Below are 20479 nucleotides of genomic sequence, written 5' to 3' on the forward strand. Positions count from 1 at the left end.
CTGAAAGGCAAGAGCAGCTGCCTGTGCGGGTCCCGCTGCTGCTACAGCCTCCGCCGTGCTCTGCCTTACCCTGCCTCGGGTGAAAGGCCCCAGCTGCTGACAGACCACAGCGTGGCTGCCCCCACACCCAGCCCGTGTGCGGGCAGTAGCTGCCCAGCACCGCTGCTCCACTGTCAAGGGCAGGTGGGGAAAGTGGGGAGCTTTGTGTGGCTTGGGTGGTCCACCTTGCTTGGTTCCTTGTGTCCTCTTGCTCGCTCCATTTGCAAGCTCTGGTGTTACTGACCCTTAGAGTCATGCCAAGGACAAGCTGGTGTCTTTATTGCCCCGGGAGCTTTGGGACAGGCTGTTCCCTCGTTCCATGTGTTTTCTCTGCGCTCACAGCTGCTGGGAGAGAATCTGGCTGAGCCCTGCTCATGGCAGCCTCTTCCTGGGTGCTCAAAGCCCCGTTGCCTAAGAGAGGGAAGGTTTTGTGGCTAGATTAGGGGATAATCTCCTTTGGCTTCCTTCAAGTTAATAAGATTTACGATACAGGAGGTTGGATGGTGGATTTTCTGAAGGATTTCTTGGAGGGCCTTCTGCAAGGAAGTGGAAGATTTGAGATCAGAAGATGCGATGGGGAATGGCCTAGTGAGTAGTTCCCATCTGCATGCTTAGTGACATTTTTTTCTTTAATTTACAAATTCTTTAGGTGCCTGAGGGTTAGTGTATGACATACCTGCATGGAATTCGTTGGCTCACAGGGTCTTGTGTGCAGATGGTACGCTCTCTTCGGTATGGTTTATCTCAGAGTTTTGATGACACCTGAAGTGTTGCTCTGATGCAAATAAATCTTGGCTGGCAATGCACACCTCAGCTGTGTCAGGCTGTGTTCAGTGTCCACGTTTTGCAGAGGTGGTGGATGTGCTGCGTAACAGTGCTCTAGCCATCGGCAGGAACCACCTCTCAGCGCATGGGTAACCCTTCCAGTTCCAAACAAATCACTGGAAATCACTATCTGTAACTGGGATTAATAGTCCTTATGTAGCCTTCTTGCATATGGAGACTTTTTTTTTTTCAAACATAGTGTGTGTCTCGTTTGTTCAGCAGTGTCTGTGTGTTTATGACACAGCAGGATCTGGGCAGGGGCAGAAACACTGAGCTGCCATGTAGTGGGACTGGCTTCTGTTTCAAAGCCTGCTGCTGATACACTCAGGAATACTCTCACTTGATGCTCTGATCTAGACTCAGGCTGAGTTTAGTATGCCCGATTTTTCTCTGAGAGAGCAGGGAATCCTGTCATCTGCTTGCTCACTGATCTTTTAATATCCTACTTGATCCTGCCTGGTTAGCATCTCCTGTTTGCTTTCAGAATTTTACATCTACCCAGTTGGCTCTTGACCCATCAGGAACATGAACACATGATGCAGTGAGTCTGGCGACTTTCGGCATGGCAGAATGTTATTTGTAGATGAAACAGATGACATAAGGTGAAATGAGTTATAGGGTCTGACCTTGATATATCTGCATTTTCCTAACATGCAGAATAGACACAGTGTTTTTATGGATTTTTAAGATATACAGTGATCTAATAAGCTCTGCTTTATGGCACTTCTGGGATCTGTCTGAGACAACTCCTGGTTCCATGTACGGTTGCTGAACCATAGAAAGCACTTCAACCCTGCCTAGGTTTCCTAGAGGAAAAAATCTAGGCTTTCTTCCCTGTGAAAAAGCTGCTGTGGGTGAGAACATTGGAAATTCTCCTCATGGGAAGCCTCACACTCAACATGCTTTTATGTTTTGAGAACTGAAGCAAAAATTGGGACCTAAGAGGTCTCAAAGGTCTTTCCACCATTAGTAAAGAAAGGGCATCAGTCCCTAGTAGGCAGGCCAGTCTGAGAGAGAGGAAGTTTTCTCATGTTCCCTTTGGAAATCAAGTTATGTTTGTGAACATTAAGCGCATTTTGCACTTATCTTCTGTAAGCTTTGCAGTGCTTTGGTTTTACAGGATGCATGGTTCAGAGCCAAACCTGTGAAGCTGTCTGTGACAACTGAAGCAATAAACTCACGTGATATATTGCTTGTGCCAGGAGAGCTCAGCTGAAGCAAACCCGTGAGTTTCTCCCTTACAAAGCTCCCATAACCACTCCATCTGAAATTGGCAAGTTCTTGGAAGAGTCTGTTCAGCACCAACCCTTCCAAACTTCAAATGATTAGTAGAATATATACATTAGTTGGCTCATCTGAGATAATGAATGAAACTGAGGTGGTATCAGTTGTGAGCGGGGAGCAAAGCTAATTTTGCCAAACACCTTATTGGATGTAACTTATTGGTTCAGGTCTATTGACTTTTATTCCCATTTATCAAGAAAGGCTAGAAGGAGGCTAGAGCAATTAAAATTACCAGGGCTTGTTAAGAGGGGTTATACTAAAGAAGTCTCTTCATGTAACTTCTGTTGCCTTTTCCTTTGTCAACTGCTAGTATCTTTGCCCTGGCTGCCAAGAAAACCCCTAAACCCACTCCTCCTGTCCCAGGCTGTCTTTTGTCCTTTGGACTGTAACCTAGCCTCTTCCTCTTTTTTTTTTTTTTTTCTTCTTTTTGTTTGAAAGAGCTGTGAGGCTGGTTTTTAATGGGATATCCTGTCAAAGGCCTTTGCCATTCCCTTGCAGTTATAAGGACCAGCTCAGGAATTATAAATCGGCTGCTCCAAGCTAAACATTTGAGACACTGGATGGTTCTCAGTGAGTGAGCAGGAAGGAAGGGAAGGGTATGGACTGTGCTGGTTCTGTGGGTCTTACCTCTCTGTTGACTACACAACTGTAGCACACTGATGACAGTGTGTTGGGTTGAGCTTCTGCGGTGTCTTAGTGTCCTGTACCCAATGAAAAAGGAGGTGCAGGCTGACCAGTAGCAGGCTCTGGGCTACTCTCTCCTGACTTTGCTCTCTGTGGGGTATGTCTGGAGTGGATCCCAGTCCTCAGCCCTTCTTTGGTAAGGTGGCTCCCTGGATTATGATGAGATGCTTTTTGGGATAGGTGCCCCTGCTTACATTTGATAGAATCCACCAAACTGCTTTACCTCATCCACAGGAGCCCAGTGATTTTAAACTGTAGGAGACAGAGCTAAATACCAGTGAGTGTTTAGAGGCTCCCTGTCCTGTTCCTATTCCAGAGACTGACTCTGTTGCTCCATCTGTTTTTGAGCTGCATCAGCCATAGGGAGGGAAGCAGGGCAATTGGATTCTGGCTTTAGAATAGTAGGTTGCTGTATTGCATGGAAATGCATGTGAATTAATCAAAATTAACCCCCTACCTTTGTTTCCTTAGCTCACTTTTCTCCTTGTAACAACCTCTAGCGGCACACCCTGGGGGTGCCAGAGGGTAACTTACGTTCAAACAAGCTGTTTCCCACTGCAGCTCGGACTGGCAGCCCTTCCTTTTGCAACGCTTGTCACCCTGCAGTGGCAGCAGCAACGCTGGGCCTGTAAGTGTAGTTGATTTATGTTAACTGTTGAAACGATAATGTTTAATCTGTAAAGTGCTAATCTATTTTTTATGTTGATTATGAATAGGCCAGCTGTGCCTACTTTCCTATTCATAGAGTTTAGTGAACAAGCCCATTTCACAGGCTGGATTTGGAGTGTGATTTACATGAGAGCAGATACTGCTCTAAGGAGAGTAAATCAGCTGAGTTACACCACTGAACCAGGGACCTGGCAGCCCACCAAGAAGATCTGGGGGCAAGGAAAAAAAAAACATGGGAGGCAGAGGACGAAGAGACAGATAATAAATAACCATAATAATAATTAAAAATAAATAAATAATAAACCATAGAAGGAGCAGATGGATCAGAACAGAGACATGAAAAATAAAGGAAATATGGGCAGGAGGAGAAAGGAGAGGTTGATACTCAGAGGAGAGATTAACAAGAAAGAAGCAGGTAATGATGTGGCTGGCCTAGCACGGGACTTTCCTCTCTGGATTGATGCAGAGAGCTCTGGGCTCCAGGGCTTATAGGACTGGTTGTTAGGGAGTATACAGAACCCCTTCCCCAGCATGGTGCCAATGATGCTGTTGGCAGTTGGTTGTGGATTTAATTTGCCATGCAGTTGTCTCCCTCAAATGACTTCTCTGGATCTCTACACATTTTTTCTGAGAGCAGGCTGCAAACAGTGGGAACTCCAGGGTCCCGTCCAGATGTTTTTGTAAGTTATTCTCCCTTGACTTCTCTTCAGTCCCTGCATCTTGTTCTCTGTGGTGTGGACTGCTGTACAGCTGCACCTCTTTGCATCGACTGGCCTGCTAGGTGTGCTGATGTTTCAAGATCTCATCATGGTACAGTCATCACCAGTAACTGGCTTATGAGCTTTACATCTTCAGCAGGGCTTTTCCTACCTTTTTAGCATCTTTCTTCTAATGTAGTGACTTCATTATATCCCTTTCTTGATACGAATTCAATTCAGGCAGAGCTGCCCACATCTGCTAGGCTACATGTACTTCCATGTCTACCTCAGATCCTCACTCCTGCTTCCCTGGGACAATGCTATGCTTCAATAGAACTTTATCACGCTTACATCAATGTAATTATGACTGAAGCCTGAGGAAGGAACGTAACTGGGCAGAATCTGTCTGGGACTGGGGTTTGCCCTCTGCATGTTTTCATTGTACTGTGCCTCTGTCCACCTTGGTGACAGACTGCTAGATTGTTCCTGTTCTTTGTCCTAGGTCCTGATCCCTTTCAGAGGAGACACATCAAAGCATTCCACATAATACTCATGGGAGTATGCCTCTCTCTCCATTTTAGGAGCTGAAGTAGAAGGGTCTGTCAATGTAGCATATACTTATGTGTATGCAGTGCTGTCCTGCTCGATATATATCTACATGCTGCCTCTACACTCACATGCAAACACCTGTCCTGACCCTGTTCTTCTCCTGCCTCTCTGTGGATGGAGGATTTTGCCTATCATTCTCCACACAAGCTGTACACACAAATGCACAGCCCCGTTCCCCCTCCATAACTTACTGTGCAAGCCCTAGCACAGCTTTGCTTGTCAAGCAGATGCTTGTAGCCCACCTCTTCTAAACACATACCCCCAGACATCTCCCCACTACACTCCATATAGTCACATAAACCTGCCCATAGACATTTCTCCACCACTACCCCTTCTCTCATACACTTTTCAAAGCTGAATCAGAAGCATTTGAGATGAGGCACAGGTGATGTGTGTTCCCGAAGGTCCCTATATATCCTCAGGCTCTGGTAGCTGGTTATTTCTCACAGGGCTGCTGCTGTTGTGCAGGCTTGCTGCTGACAGGGCCCTTGGGGCATCTCTGCAGTCCTCAACAGAGCCTCCCTCTGCCTGGCTGTGACTAATGTGGAGCCTGTTTGTTGTGGGTTTGTTGACCCTTTCCTACTTGGGTTTCAGCCAGTGCGTGGCAGGGATGTGTTTATGCCTGAAGCCAAAATTGTCTTGAAAATTCATTTGCGTGGGGTACTTCCTTAAGTCTTACCTTCTTCCTAAATGTGCCAACTGGCCCAGTCTCTGTGGCATTTTGGGATAGGTTTTATCTTGATATAAGAATGAAATTTTTTATGTAGATAACTGTCAATAATGGGAACAACTTTCCTCAGGGATGTGGTAGAGTCCTCACCTCTGTAGGTTTTCAGGACATGATAATCTCATCTAGGTTCCCTTTCCCATGAAAAGTTGGACCAGATTATCGTTTGAGGTCTCTTCAGTCTGAGCTGTTGTATGATTTGGTGATTCTTTCCAAGTGTGCTGTCTTTGCAGCAGGCTGCTGGCATCTGTAGGCGTGATATGTTATTTAGGAATATGCCTGCAGGAATTGACCCAGGGGTTCTGAGTATGTTCAGGGACTCCCATGTGTCTTAGTTTGTGTGTAGCTCAAGAGAAATGAGAACCTGGGGGGGGGGACGACGACAACAGCTGGCTTTTTGTCACCTGTCACTTGTGAGCATTAGTACTCCATGTCTACTACTAGATTCAGACCTGGCCTGGAAATGATATCTCGAGGAGGTCAATGTTGATGAGGCAGCCAAGGCTGCAGGCACGTGTGACAGAAGGGTGGTGACATTGTCAGTTGTGAGGAGAAAGGAGACAGGAGGGATGGTTTGAGTGAGAAGACTAGAAACCATGCTTTAGATTTGTTGAATGTGAACAGAGAGGTGACTACCTGAAAGACAGGCTGAAATTTTAGTTTGGCTAGAGGCAGGCTGAACTAGAGTAGAGAGGTAGAACTAGGAGCCACCAGAAAGAGGGTGGAAATTTTATGTGAGCAATTATCCAAGTGCAGTGGTGGGGGTAGGGGCTGTGAGCAGAGCTTTGTGGAACATCTTCAGAAAGCTGGGAATGGGGTAAGGAAGCTGCTCAGACATGCTAACAGAACCATTAGAAGAGCAGAAGGCTGAGGAAATGGCTCCCTTCCCTAGGAACTACAGGGGTGTTCCTGCTATGTTAGCATTTTCAGCTCTATTGCTTGGGAGCTGAAGAGCTGCAGAGAGCACGGTAAGTTTCAAAGATCTCAGTAGAAGCAGCCACTGCTCCTACTGAACAATGGAATAGGAGTCCCTTTGGACAGACGGGGTGTAGAAAGAATTTTACTGGCAGCAAAGAGTTGTCTTCTGCGCTGCTCTCGCTGCACACTGTGAAACAAGTGAAAGCCTTGTTTATTAGCAGGGGAAGAAAGAAAGAGAAAGTGTGCTTTCAATTAAAACACAAAAAATGGCTGGGAGTGGAGAAGTTGTGTGGTCTTGAAGGACTGTGATTCCAGTCTGAACGACTGACAAGTGTGGCTCCATCCTCACAGACAAGAGAGATGCAGGTGAAGTAATATCTCTCTAAAAAGACAGAGAGAAAAGAGTGAATTTAATGAGCATTTTTCAAGTGGGGGACAGCTCAAGGTGAAAGAGCAAATAAAGGGAAACATTGGTATGTGCAAGGGGAGGGCAAGGGAACATGTGGCAGGTTGGAGCATCTCCTCCATAGCCTGCACTACTGGGGGGAATAAGTCACTACTTTCTTTTTCAGCATGATGGAATGGGAAGAAGGGAACAGGAATATATATGTATATACATGCCTCAGCTTTATTGTTTTGGTCTGTGCATTTTGCATAGACTATAAGATGTTTATATCATGCAAAATAGAGTGCACAGTGACACTGTTTAGTGTGTGCTTTGAGACATTTATCTCCACACAAGCACCATTGCTGGTGCGGACTCTGGCTTGACTCTCTGGATCAGTCTGTGACTGGCTGCTGTTGGAGGCCAGTCACAGACAGACTGGGCTGTGGAAGTGGTTCGGGACTGTGGGAAGGCGGTGATCTGTACAAGATGTTTATTCTGAGGTAGAAAGAAATGGGATACTGAACAAGCCAAGTCACTGTGCTGATTAACTGCATCTGGAAACAGGAAATGAGCATTTTCCCAATGGTCACATCAGGGTTAGAGGGACTGGTACTTTGTTATCACTCAGGGAGATCCTGAGGAAATCATCGATTTCAGTGGTGCAACATTCTTCCACCTTCCACCTTCTCTACAGGGAAGTGAACTGGGCATGTAGCTTTGAACAGCAAAATCTTTCCTTTGGTAATGGACAATTTGGAAGGAAATAGCCTGGAATTTAATTCTGAGCATGGGATTACAGGCAAGGGGGAAAAGCTATCTGCGTTGTCTGGAGCACTTGATACGAGTGTACACTGTACATTCAGTACACTGAATGGATGGGTTAGAGGTTCATTTTGAGAGATCCCAGCTTTGCTGTTTCCTCTCTTTGGTTTGTCCTGTGTGCTTGCAGTATACCGAAGGCGTTGTGCTAGCCCTGCAGGTAATGACTGCACTCTGCTTTCCTACTATCCAGCTTGATACCTGCCTTATGTCAGAAGCCTGATGTGCAGTCTGTCTGCTTTCAGAGTGCTTAGTGAAGCCAGCACCTGGACAGAGAAACAGCTGAATGAAGCTAAGCATGGAAGAGGCTGTGATGATGAAAACTTGCAGAACTCTTAACTGTTGAAAGCATTGAGTCTTGGGGTACTGAGCCAGTCTGTTAATCTTGGCACCCTGTGCCTCTGGAAAGGTAGTAGGACACCCAATAACTTAATTGATGAAAAACATTTATCTCCTTGTGCCAATCAGGAGGATGTTCCTGAGCCAGTTAGGCTCCCGTCTGTCCACAACAATCCTCGCTTTTATTGGACTGAATATTGTTTGTTTGTGGGAGCCATAGGTAAGTGGCACACCTTTTGGAGAGGTGGGAGATGAGATCTGCCTCACAGGTAGGGTCTCAGGAGATGTACGTCAGCTCTGTCTGCTCCTTGCTGTTAATGCTTGTTGTAGCTGTCACCATTGAGATTGGTTTCGATCCAGGATGAGTGATATTCTCAGATAGTTTTGCCTTGTCTTAAGGATCTGACTTTACTCAGGAAAATAAATGAAGCTACCATATGTGTGTCTGAGCGCAGACTATTAAGCAGGAGTCATCAGGGATGGAACAAAAGGCACCTTTTCTCAAAAGTATGGCTCTGTAACAATTAAAGGTACTATATCAAGTAGCCTGATACAGTTGTTGTACTGCTTATTGGATGGATGAGATGACAGCAATGGTGGCTTCATGTAGGCTTTCCCACTGCTTTTCTAGTCAGAAGAGACTACAGAAGTTGGTAAGTGAGCAGAACAGGGAATAGCCAGGACCCTAGGTATCAGACAGTGAATGAGGGAGCCAGCTTTGGTGCCCAGATGATGGTATCAAAGACTTTTCCTTTAGCAGAGTTCATTTTCTGTAACATTCATAGCTTTGTGACTGGGAAATGCTGTTGGAAGGATCCCAGAGAAGCTGGTAGTGGGCTGCAGAGTACCAAGGTGATACCAGGTAGAAATAACAGGAAAAGATAGCCTTCATACCCCAGCTGGCTCACAGCCTTTTCCCAGAAGAAAGGCTGGTGGTTGATGGACAGCTCTGGTTTGCGCTATTGCGGTGCAATGTTAGCAGTGATTAACCAAGTTAGCAGTGATTTGCATGCCCCAAGCAAATGGGTACCATTGGCAGATGAAGTTGTGTGGCTGTGGATGTAATAACTGCTCTGTATGTATTATACAGATAGATTTTTCAAAAGATATTAAAGTTACATATTTGGTCCTGAAAAATGAAATAGGGGCGGGTTTATAGCTGACTGGACAGTCCTAATTCTGCTCCTCCATGCATGAGCTGTGACATGGTGTGGCCCAACATTGCATGGGATATCAGGTAGAGACAATGTTAGAGCTCAGCTCTTCCAATTTCTCGGCAGGCATCTTAGCACACATCTCCCCTTGAAATGGACCTCATTGCTTTGCCATCCTGTGCACTGAAAGATGCAGGGATTTTGTGCAATAAGCCATACGTAATTGTTTCAGTGCATCAGAATACACACGTACCTTTTACCTGTATTAATTTGGATGCCGTAGATACCTCTGTGTACATGCACACTTACATGTATATGTAATATGAACACCACGGAATCCATTTAGAAGAAAACCACTATTCTGTGTATATCTACAATATTATTAAAAATATTGAGTTAATAAATACATGTTCTTGACAGATACATTTAGGAACCATCAATTAGGCTTGGCATTCATTAGGTGGGGAGAAGTCCAATCAGATTTCACTGACTCAACAAAGCCGCCTATAAATTGTAGGCTGTTTGTTCTGACGTTTGATGAATTATTCTTCATAATCCACTGTCTGCTGCGATAAATCTAATCTTTCAGTTTTTGCTGTCTTAATAATTCTTGGAGCAACACTGTGACATTTTGTTTTCGTAGAGGGGATAGAAGGGCTGAGACAATGGAAAAAACCCTCCATTTGCTGTCTGGGAAGTAGGTCGCTCTACTCCGAGGTAATATTTTCTCACACCTAGAACTCTGGTCTTGCAGACTTGCGGGGATCAGTGAGTCCTTGGTGCCACGGACAGTTATGTGTATGTTCTTGAAAAGATAACCAGCCTAGGATGAGGTTCACATCCCTTAAACCTAGTCCAGGAAAGGCATTCAGAATTGAGAGCAATATGGTCCTAGTGTCAATAAAGTGAATTCTAGAAGTTCTGTGAGCCACAAGCCTTAGAAATGCTGTATCAGACATAGAACTGTGTAACTCTTCAGCCATTCTGCCACATGAAATAGAGGGGACATTGTACTTGGCAGTGTTAAGATGGCCACTGCAGCCCCCAAAACTTCCCTGGGAAACCTGCTCTCTTTCCAGAGTGGTGTTGTGTTGGTCTGTTTTCCAGCACACTCACAAATCCCATTATCACAGTGTCACGCAGTCTTGGCTGGGAGGCTCCAGACAGCATGATCCCTGTGTAAATCTCTGAAAGCTCCTGCAGACGGAGCTCACCTTAGCAAATTGCCATCCATAGAGCCATGATTAAGAAGGGGCTGTTTGGTGCTGTCTCTATCAGGAATGGAAAAAACAGATGAATTGAGTCACCTTGTCAAGGGAATTCCGGCTTGGAGAATCATAGCACAAGGAGATGTGCAAAATTTACCTCCCTTAATCACTTTCTGGCTGTCGGCTTCCTCCATGGATGTGTCTCCCAACTGAGCGATTTGCTTTGTCTTGAATGGATTGATTCCAGCTTCCCCATGTGCATCTTCCTGTGCTGCTGCATGGCATCAAAATGCTAGGAGACTGCAAGCTGCTCCCAGCCATCGCGGCACAATACTGTTGTTAATGGAGCTTGGTTGTATCATGGCCTGTGATGAGGATCTTGGAGGCAAGAAGTTCAAGTTAAACCTGTGTTGCCTAGTCAGCCCCTTCCGAAATAGCAGGTCACCTCATAGATTGCTATCTCCAAATACAAAATACAAGACTCAGGAACAATTATAGGATACTGTGATCAGAAGAGGAGATCTGCTGTGAAATTGTGGTTGAGGTTTTGAATCTTTCAGTTTGCATTGCTTTTTTGGTGGTAATAGAATAGCATCATACTTGTTGGGCCCCTTTTTGTGAATAATTTTTGAGAGGCTGTGATTGTCAAATCAAAGCACAGTGAAATGTCTGGAGATGGCCTCTGTCTGAGGTGGTCTTAGCTCCTGCTGCATGTTCCCCAGATGTGCCAGAGTCTCTTGACGTGGACATATTTACACTTGGTTCTGGCATATTTACCATACTTTTGGTAACAGAAACAACTGTATTGTCTGAATGTTACATGACAGACATTTCATGAAGATGCATTGTTACCAGAGCTCAGGGCTTACCCTGGAGACGGGGTCACTTCCAGCTGCGGTTCCCCCATACCTTTTGCACTCAGAAACTTACAGGGTCTATCAGTAACTTTCTAGGCTGTGAAACAGCGACCGAGTCCCAGGCTGGCAGCAGGTGAAACAATTCCTGCATTGTCCATCCTGCTGGCATTGAGACCGCTCAGCCTGGTAGGAAGAGCTTCTGAAGAACATAGGGGGTGACTGCACAGATCAGACCAAAAGCTGAAGCCCGCCACTCTGCCTCCAGCTGTAGCCAATGTTGGCTGAGAGGCAAAGGCTATGAAGGCGTGGCAGGCGTACAGTTAAGCTTTACTTTCTATGATCTTCCCAATTCCAATAATCTGAATATTGGAGGTTTCCTGGGCCAGAGATTGGATCTTGGTGTTTAATAACACCACCTGGTGATGGATTTTCTTCATCGATCTATCTACCCACCTGGACTTCTGATATTCATAATGTCCTGTGGCCATGAGTTCCGCAGCTTAATTGGTGTGGGGAAAAAATATTTCTTTTTGCTTGTTTTAATCCTGCTGTCTGGTAATCTTGTGTGCTAATCCACAATTTGCTGCTCTTGAGTTCTTCTGTGGAGTGAACGAGACGAGCATTCCCAATCCTGTTCTCTGTGACAAAAGTGATTTTATAGAGTTCTGTGACATTCCCTCCCCATTGTCTCTCTTTCCAGGCTGAAGAGTCCTTTGAAGTCTTGGGAAATTTTTGAAGGCAGTTTTGAAATGCTTTGGTGAAGGACTCTTCCCCTGGGAAATGCTGAGCATTTGAAAGTCTCCTCACTGACACCTGTACTGGACTGGTGCAGCTCGGGCAGAGTTGAGAAAAAGTTCTTTGTAAGTGGTTGTGGAAAACCAGAATTTTCCAAACTGTCCTGGACTCTGCTGGAAAGTGCCTGGATAGGACTTGTAATGCGAAATATTCTTACTGAGACCCCCATAGTGGCCCCATTCTGGCCACACCACACACACTGGAGCACCATGCTGAAAGGGGTTCAGCCTGCCAGCTGTACAGGGCTGGGCTGTTGAGACACTTTCCATTAGTGATCCTGCATCCCACTACACTCTAATTTTGTCCTGAGCACACTGCTGACACATGGCCACCATTGATCTGCTTGGTCACTGTGACAGAGCAGAGCCACCACATCCCACTCGGGATGATGTTATGTAGTGCTGGGCCAGGAAGGGGCTCCCTGACTTGGCCTCCTGCTCCAAGGGCACCTTGTTAGCGGCTTTTCCGGAGAGGGAAGGGAACATACCTCTCTGTGGAGAGGGCAGATTGAAACCAGGCGGTAATATTTGATCATTTTATGCAGCACATGGATATAAAAAGGTTGGGATTAAGAGGCAGTATATTTCAAAAGAAATTAGCTAGCGAGACATGCATGTTAAACGTTTATGGTTTGGAGATTAAGACATCAGGCTGGAACTTGGGATGTCTGGGTTAAATCCCAGCTCTGTCAAAGACTTCTCAGAACATGCTGGGTAGGTCGTGTAAGGTAATACTTTCAGAAAGGACTCAGGATTTGGGACCTTAAATCCAATTGACTTCCAGTAACTTCCTAAGTGTTTAAGGACAGGATTCACAGCAAGTACTGAGGCATGCTGATGCTCAGCATCGCGGCGTGTGCCATGCACCTCTGGCAGAGCTGTATGTGCTTTGGGAGGGCGCTTCAGCATGAGGAGTCGCGTAGGTGACAACTGGGGACTCCTGGAAAGCAGGAGTTTGTGCAGGGCCCAGAGTGGCTGTGCACCTTGTGCGGTGGCACTCTGGGCTTAATGGTGGTCTCTAGGTGCAACCTCAGCACAAATACATAAGAAGTGTCTAAGTAGGTAGATCCTGTAAAAGCTTTTATATCGGCTCCCTGAGGTGTGAATACTAATAACAACAGTCATGAAAAGATTGTGCATATTTAAAATCAAATGAGCTTCATTCTTTAGAATTAAACAGTCAGGACTGTGTTTCCAGCAGGTGAAGTACAGTGATCCATAAGTTCATTTGCTGTTGAGCACATGCCCGATGGGTGTGCGGAAGGCTAGTGAGGCAAACTGCTGCCTGCAGGGACACCGCTCACCTGTACAGCTGTAAACCTGCAGCTGGCTGTCCTTTGAAAGAGCAGCCCTAAAGTTCCTTTTCTCTCTTTTAAACCTTTATTAAACCTGTCTGGAAACTATGTATGTTTCATCTCATGCCAGGATTATGGATGGCAACAGCCAGCTTGAGAAGGCCCTTTGAGGCTAGCTGTGGCCTGAAAGAAGCTTGAAGGTTCCTTAAATACCATGTCAGGTGGGCTCTAAGACTGTACTAGACCTTTGCTTGCTAATTATCCATCCTGGAAATGATGGTTAGGGGTTTTGTTAAGGGTACTTATTAGCTGGGTGCTTGTGAACAATAAGAGCCTGCAGCCTGCTCCAAGAGCTCCCTGCCTGCAGGAAATGGGTGCAGCCACCTTCCCTTGGGAAGTACCCCGCTCCCTGGCTCACCTCTTCTCTGCTTTCATGTCATGCAGCCTCTCTCTTGCTATTGCCTGCCTGGGACACACAGCCTGCATCAGAGGTGCTAGCTGCCTCCATCAAGCTGCGAAAGGACAATTTCATAATGAATGAGGGTGATTTGTTAAGTGGGGGGTCCTGGAGCCCAGCTGTAATTGTGCTGCTACTTCTTTATCTCAGCCTCACACCTGCTCATGTAATGGCCTGGCTGTGATATGCTCCCTCCCCCATGTGCATGCTCTCCCCTTCTGCTCCGGGAGAAGCCATCAATTCTCTGGCCCCGTTGCAGTCCCTCACCTTGCTGCCCTTGCCTGCAGCCTGTGGGTGCACACAAATTCCCCCTTGAATTGCAGCAGGGCCACTCGGCTGGCTCTTATGGACATGACCGCTAACCTGGCTTTCATGTTCTAAGTAACAGGTTTTTTTAATGAAATCCTTCTGCCCAAAAGAACTCCTAGACACAGCTTTCTTCAAATGGTGTTGCTGTAGAAAACTTAGTCACACAAGGATATTGTATATATTATTCCTGCCACAGGCAATGTGTGCAGCTTTTTTTTTCCCCTGCATGCATTCAATACCAGTGAAAATAGTTGGATTGACAGTGTAGGCAATTAAGAGCTTTAGAAATCCGAAGCAGATGGAATTTCATTTTATATATGGTCTTACTATAAATGTACCTTACTGGATTCAGGCCAGTGAACTCCCGTGCTTTAACTTTTGGAGGATGTTACCACCTTTATGAGAGTTAGACTAGTAATATCGGCTGCTGCTCTGTAAAGGGTACATCCTTTTAATATGAGGATGTGTATAGGGTAGTCAGAGAGTTGAAGAAAGCCGCAGCTCAACTTCATGTGGCAAATTCTCTGTTTGCATTTTTTCCTTCCTTATGGGGTCTCGTAGCCCAGCATGCTCCTGGCCGGCTGAAGTGTCTTCCCTTTAACAGGTCTTCTCTTCAGCTGATAGACAAACTTCACATATAGATAGAAGTCTGTGTCTTGAATGCATGTCCCCTGAGCCATCTGTCATCCTGTAGGTGCTTTTGTCTATATATTAATCTGAAATGAGAATCTCAAAATCTAAAAGTGAGAGAGAAAAGAAAGGATGGAGGGGAAAGAGGGGAAAAAACTTTTTTTCTCTTGAGACGTGAATGTCAATAGGTTTGAATTATGGACTTGCTGTAATTAAAAAACACATAACTACTTGTTTTTAAATGCAGTTGTTCTACTTAATTGATTTTGCTGCTAGGACCAAAGGGAATTAATTAAATAAATAAAATGCACGTTCCTTGTGAATTACTGGAGGCAGCTGAGTCTCTGTTGGATCTAATTGCAGCAAATGCTCGGGTTTGTTGCTAGCAATAGTTTTCCGTGGAAGGGGCTGGGAGAGAAAGGGTAGGGTGGTGTGGGAGGGGGCTCATTCCCTGGCAGCTGCAGGAGGGAACAGGCTGCTCCTTGTGTAGTATTTTTCTTCCTTGTCAGCAAAAAGAATATTCGTTTAACACTTTGCATGAAGACTTTGCTTAGAAGGTCTTTATTCATATTTAATTACTAGCTCACTGCAGCTCCCATCTTTAATTACTTTTTAAAAAGCAGGTTATAAAAATGCAGTGACATTCTTTCTTTTTTGTTACTGCATAAATTAACGGCTTCTCAACTGTTCACCCGAAATCAGCTCAGCCTGCGGGAGGAGTGGGACAGGTTCCCTTTGCTGACTTCTGGATACCTCAGAGCTTGTCTGCACCTTACTCTACAGAGCAGGACAAACCCCCTCTGCTAGCATTACATGAACTAGCTCTGTGCCTGAAGCCACATAACCATGTTGGCACTGGCTCTGAGCTAATTAACTGTGCTGATATTCTCCTTCACTGGGAGGCCAAGCAGTGAAAAGGCTCAGGCAAGCGACAGAGGAAGGATGAAAGGCTGTCCATCTTTGGCATATGCTATCTCTGGCCTGTGGGATAGTTTCTGGCATCCCAAGCTGATACCTCTTTCTCTTCTCCCGGCAGATAAAAGAGCTCTTCCTGAGTTTTGAGGACACTCCCTTGGGAGCAGCATCGCTAGCCCAGGTGCACAAGGCAGTGCTGCAGGATGGAAGAACAGTGGCAGTGAAAGTCCAGCACCCAAAGGTTCAAGCTCAGAGCTCCAAGGATATTTTGCTTATGGAGGTAAAAATACTCGTTGACTTTGACTTACAGAGTGATTGCCATTGAAATGAGTGGGGACCCATGGTGTAAGCAGGTATAACACCACCATCCTGTAGCTTTGAAACCAGGAATAATACAGGGTTGGTGAAGGTTGCAGTGCGGGTGATTGTGTGAACAGAGAGACTGAAAAGAGGGTAGCAGTGAAGGAGGGCAGAAGGAGAAGACAAGTAAATGTAAATGACATCAGAGTAAGTCCACGTGAGATTTAAGAAGTAGAGTCCTGATGTCTCTCTTCAACTTGTGTGCCCATTAACTGGTTGATTAAACTGTTCTCAGTTCACCTGGCAGTCAGGTCTGTGTAACCAAGAAAAAAAATCATTCTCCATCATAAGTGTGTGTTTTTTCAGTTAAATTCCAATGTGGATTCAACAGTGGCTGAGGTTGCTGTAATTCAGTTGTGTTTCTTGATCAGTTCCTTAATACTGAACTGATTCATGCTGGAAACAAAAACAGTGAAATATGGAGAGGGTCACCTAACAGGGGCAGTTGCACAAATGAGGGATTCAGTTAGGAAAAAAGTTTCAGTGCCTGTCTCCTGTTCCTCTCCTGAATGGTGGGTACCACTTGTGTTCCCAGTGCAATGCTGTAACATCTCCCAAAGTTCAGTCTAGCCCATTGAAGGGAGAAAAGCTGTGGCACTGCACTGCGTTGCAATAGTCAAAGGTGCCAGTGGTGTAGTGGGGAACAGGAGATGGAGACAGGGCTGAGGTGGAGGAGAGGGGAAGGATTAGGTCTGTAAATGGTAGCAGTAAAGCTTTTAGCTCTTCTAATAAGCATATATCTATGTACAGTACAGTAATGTGCACATCCATTGGCAGACAGGCATGTCCATGGGACTAAAGAGGGGGAGATTAAGCTGAGGAGGTTTGATAAGTGTTTAGAGGGTGCTGCTGATGCAATGACACACAGTTAGCCATTAAAGGAGATCAGGAATCAAAGATCCTGCCAGCACCCTCTCAGAGAAGCACATAACTAAAGCTCCTTTAGGCAGCTAAAACACCCTGCTTTGAGCAATCCTGGCTAGTCTGCAAAGAAGCACAGCTGGTTCTAGCTGAAGCACATTAGCTTGCAGCTGAATATTTATTTTGAACTCGTAGTGAAAGAAATTTTTGGGTTCAATAAAGATATCCCAGGAAGATGGGATATGTCTGGTTCAGTGCTGGTTTGAGAACACAGAACTGTTTGAATTGGCTTTGGGTCCATCTGTAGATTTGGATTTGGTTTGGGTCCTCTCCAGGACTGCCTGCAGTGGTCTGCTTGATGAGTTTGCTTTTGCGAGTCATCACATGCACAGCAGTTCTTAGGGGGCTTATGGCATCCTTCACTCCTGCCCAGGGCAGGATGGCAGAAACTAAGTAATCAAGGAAGAAGTCTGAGCAGGTAATGAAAGGCGGTGAGACCAGGGCCATAAGAGGATGGTGTATGAACAAGGTTAGATCCACCTTGGGACATTTTCCCTTTTAACAGTGGCTGTTGCCAAAAATATCTCCCCTCATACTGTGTTGGCATGATTGCTGGTTATACTGGTAAAAGACAATTTTAGAATGATCACTGTCTTCAGTTTTTAGACTAACTTTCCTGGGAAACTTGAAACTAAACCAGTGCTTTTCCTTTTGGCAATTTAGTATTGTCCATCTTCTACAGACAGTCTAGTTTGCATCCCCGAGATCTGTTGTGTACACACAGCCAGGGGAAAGCAGCTCACAACAGGACACATGCCGTCTTGGTTTTCAAGGGTCTCTTGCGGAGTGCTGTCTTACATGCATCATCACATCCTTGTGTGGGACTGATTTTGTGTAAGCTGCACTGAAGGCTGGTCTATGTGCACTGAAGTTCTGGTCCTTTAAGAATCAGACAGGCGTTGCAGCTAAATAGGAGGTTGATTTAAATATTGATGGCTTATTTAGAGACTGATGGGAAGGAATCTGAATGGGAAAAGCTAGATGGAAAATTCCTAAATTCACTTGAGGTTTCATAGCATCAGTGCTGACTCTTTAAAAATCAGTACAGCATCTGATAAATCCAGAGAGAGATACCTCACTGCTCTTCTCTTATCAATACTTATTTCCAGACAATATGTTAGACAGATGTCAGAAAAGGGACAGGCCAAATACTTGTTAAGTATGTCCCTGCTGATCGTCAAGTTGGCAAATTGATTCAAAAGAGTATTTAAAGCAAGGAAAAAACAATGCATGAATTTTCTCACATCAGGCACCAACGAAGTAATCCTGCAGCCCCTATAAAGTTTATGTACACATTCAGGAAGATCGCTGGTTACATTTCATTTGGGTGACATAAATTTGAAAGGATTTATGCCTTTAGATATAACAGTAGAAAAATCATTCAATAGTGTCTGGAACCTGGTGATTACATTTTTAAAGGAACATTGAGTTTGGAACTGACACGTAGATAAGAGAAGTAGAGACAGGGGTGGAGAAGAAACGTTTTTACACAGCTGAACAGGAGTAGTGATGGTTCATAAACTTATTTTTTTGTCATACATTTCAGTGATAGCAGCTTTCTGGTGTGTGCTTTAAATGTTCCTCCTGCAGTGCAGGAATTCCCACCTAAGTGGTGGAGATCTAGAAAGGGAAACTGTCCAGGAACACACACTGACAAGTCTGTTTTCATTTTCAGATGGATGTACAGAACATCATCGGATAAAGACAGCAAAGTGGATTGCATTTTTATGCTTTATTTTTGTTCTGTGACTCAAGTAGTTAAAAAAAGCCAAACGAATTATTTTCCTTAAGATGTGGTCCAGATTGTCAGCTTGTGTAAATTTGTGGCATTGGTTGAGAAACTGGCCTTTCATTTGAACAGAAGGCATGCTTGGCTACTGTGCAGTTTTGATTATACTATCCAATCACATAATCTTGATTTTCTTCAGGAATGACTGCCCGTCTCTTGCCCCTTTAATGTTGCTTCAAGCGAACATTTCCAGGAACTTTTCGGTTGGCCTTTGCAAGGCCCTGTGCAGCTGAATACGTAATCCCTTTAAGAAGAAGGGGATGCCAGGTGGTGGATAGATGATATTTAGAAAACACCACCTCAGCATTGGCGAGGAAGCTGTGACTGACATTGGGGAGCACCTTGTCCTCTGAGCCCCACCAGAAGTGTCCTTTAAAGATCTCTAGCCTACTCGCTGTATCCAAAATCCACTGTCTTCTTTGAACTGCTCAGTCCATTTTCTGTGCTAGCAAAATTCTTGCTCAGCAGTGGAAGAAGTAACATAGAGGTGACAAGTCTTTAGATCTTTTTCTTCTGCATTATCTGAGGGCTGTTCGAGTGAAGCCGAACAGTGACTTGTACAATTATAGGACTCAGAAGAGAGTCCTGGGCCATGCCCTTGGTGAGATCTGGCCATGTGGTCTCTTTTTCCAGGGCTTTGTTCTCTTACTTCTAGGCAGCAGGCAGATAGTCTCCCTTTGGTTTCTGTGCCATCATGTAACTCCTAGATGTGCTTGTGTGGAAGGGCAAGCCAAAAGTTGTGTTGCAGAACCAAGACATAACACCATGTGTTGTGTTATGATACTGCAGGAACCCTTTGAGCGCTTGGGATGCAGGTTGGGGTTTTTTATCTGTAAGTTACTTGGAACAATCCTATCAATACAGCACTGTGTGTAGCTGTGTGGCTTTGGAGCCAGGGTACAGCTGATTCTTTGATTCTTTGTTCTCAGGTCCTCCTCTTGGTTGTGAAGCAGATCTTTCCAGATTTTGAGTTCATGTGGCTGGTGGAAGAAGCTAAGAAGAATCTGCCCTTGGAGCTGGATTTCCTCAATGAAGGCAGGAATGCTGAGAAGGTTGCTCATATGCTCAAGAACTTTGACTTCCTGAAGGTGAGGGAACACATGTTTCTGTGTATGTATGTGCATCGATAGTCTCACTTTATGTGTTTTGTGCACCTCATTCACCACCTGGAGGAACCCGTACAGAGGGAGAATGAAGTTCGGTCCCTCCGTGTTGTTCATCATAGACTGCTCTAATGATATGGACCAGAAACTGCTTTGAGACATGCTTCCTCCTTGTCCGTTTCCTACTGTAGGCATCATATAGTGGATGAGGAGTGGTGGCTTGGGGCCAGCAGTCTCTGGAGCCTGTTACTCATTTTCCTGAACACTGTTTCTGAACTTGTCCAGAGACCTGTGAATTTGCCACTCTTTGCTGAGCCATCTGATGGTACCTTTTCCTGGGCTTTTTCACAACTGAGGCCAAGAAATGGACATAAACCAGAGAAGCTAGACTGAAGCTGATGATGTCAAGTAGACTGGGGACACTGTATCTCAGGAGGAAGCATGTTTGTATGAATCCTTCCTCCTGCAAAAAAGCACATTCTCACTCTGGAGTTGAGCACACATCCTTCATACATATCCATGGCTAGTGCATTTGTGTTACCATCATACACAAGCTCAACTGCACCCATATTGTGCTGTTCCTCACCAGCACTCCTACCCCACCTCCACTGCTACAAACCAACTAAGGTCACTGACAAATGTCTTAAGTACGATCAGACATGTACACATCGCATTCTTGGAAAGACAT

General features: G+C 45.2%; 1 protein-coding gene across 2 annotated transcripts in view; it reads left to right on the plus strand.

The window, feature by feature from the left end:
- ADCK1 (aarF domain containing kinase 1) overlaps nt 1–20479 on the plus strand; it is a 78276-nt gene that overhangs the window by 37978 nt on the left and 19819 nt on the right. For both annotated transcript variants that reach the window (XM_055716546.1, XM_055716547.1), the window contains 2 exons: nt 15740–15898; nt 19618–19776. In XM_055716546.1, the coding sequence (XP_055572521.1) occupies nt 15740–15898; nt 19618–19776 (318 nt within the window). The remainder of the gene's footprint in view (nt 1–15739; nt 15899–19617; nt 19777–20479) is intronic.

Source organism: Falco cherrug, chromosome 7 (genome assembly GCF_023634085.1).
Source record: "Falco cherrug isolate bFalChe1 chromosome 7, bFalChe1.pri, whole genome shotgun sequence".
In the NCBI taxonomy this organism is placed as follows: domain Eukaryota; kingdom Metazoa; phylum Chordata; class Aves; order Falconiformes; family Falconidae; genus Falco; species Falco cherrug.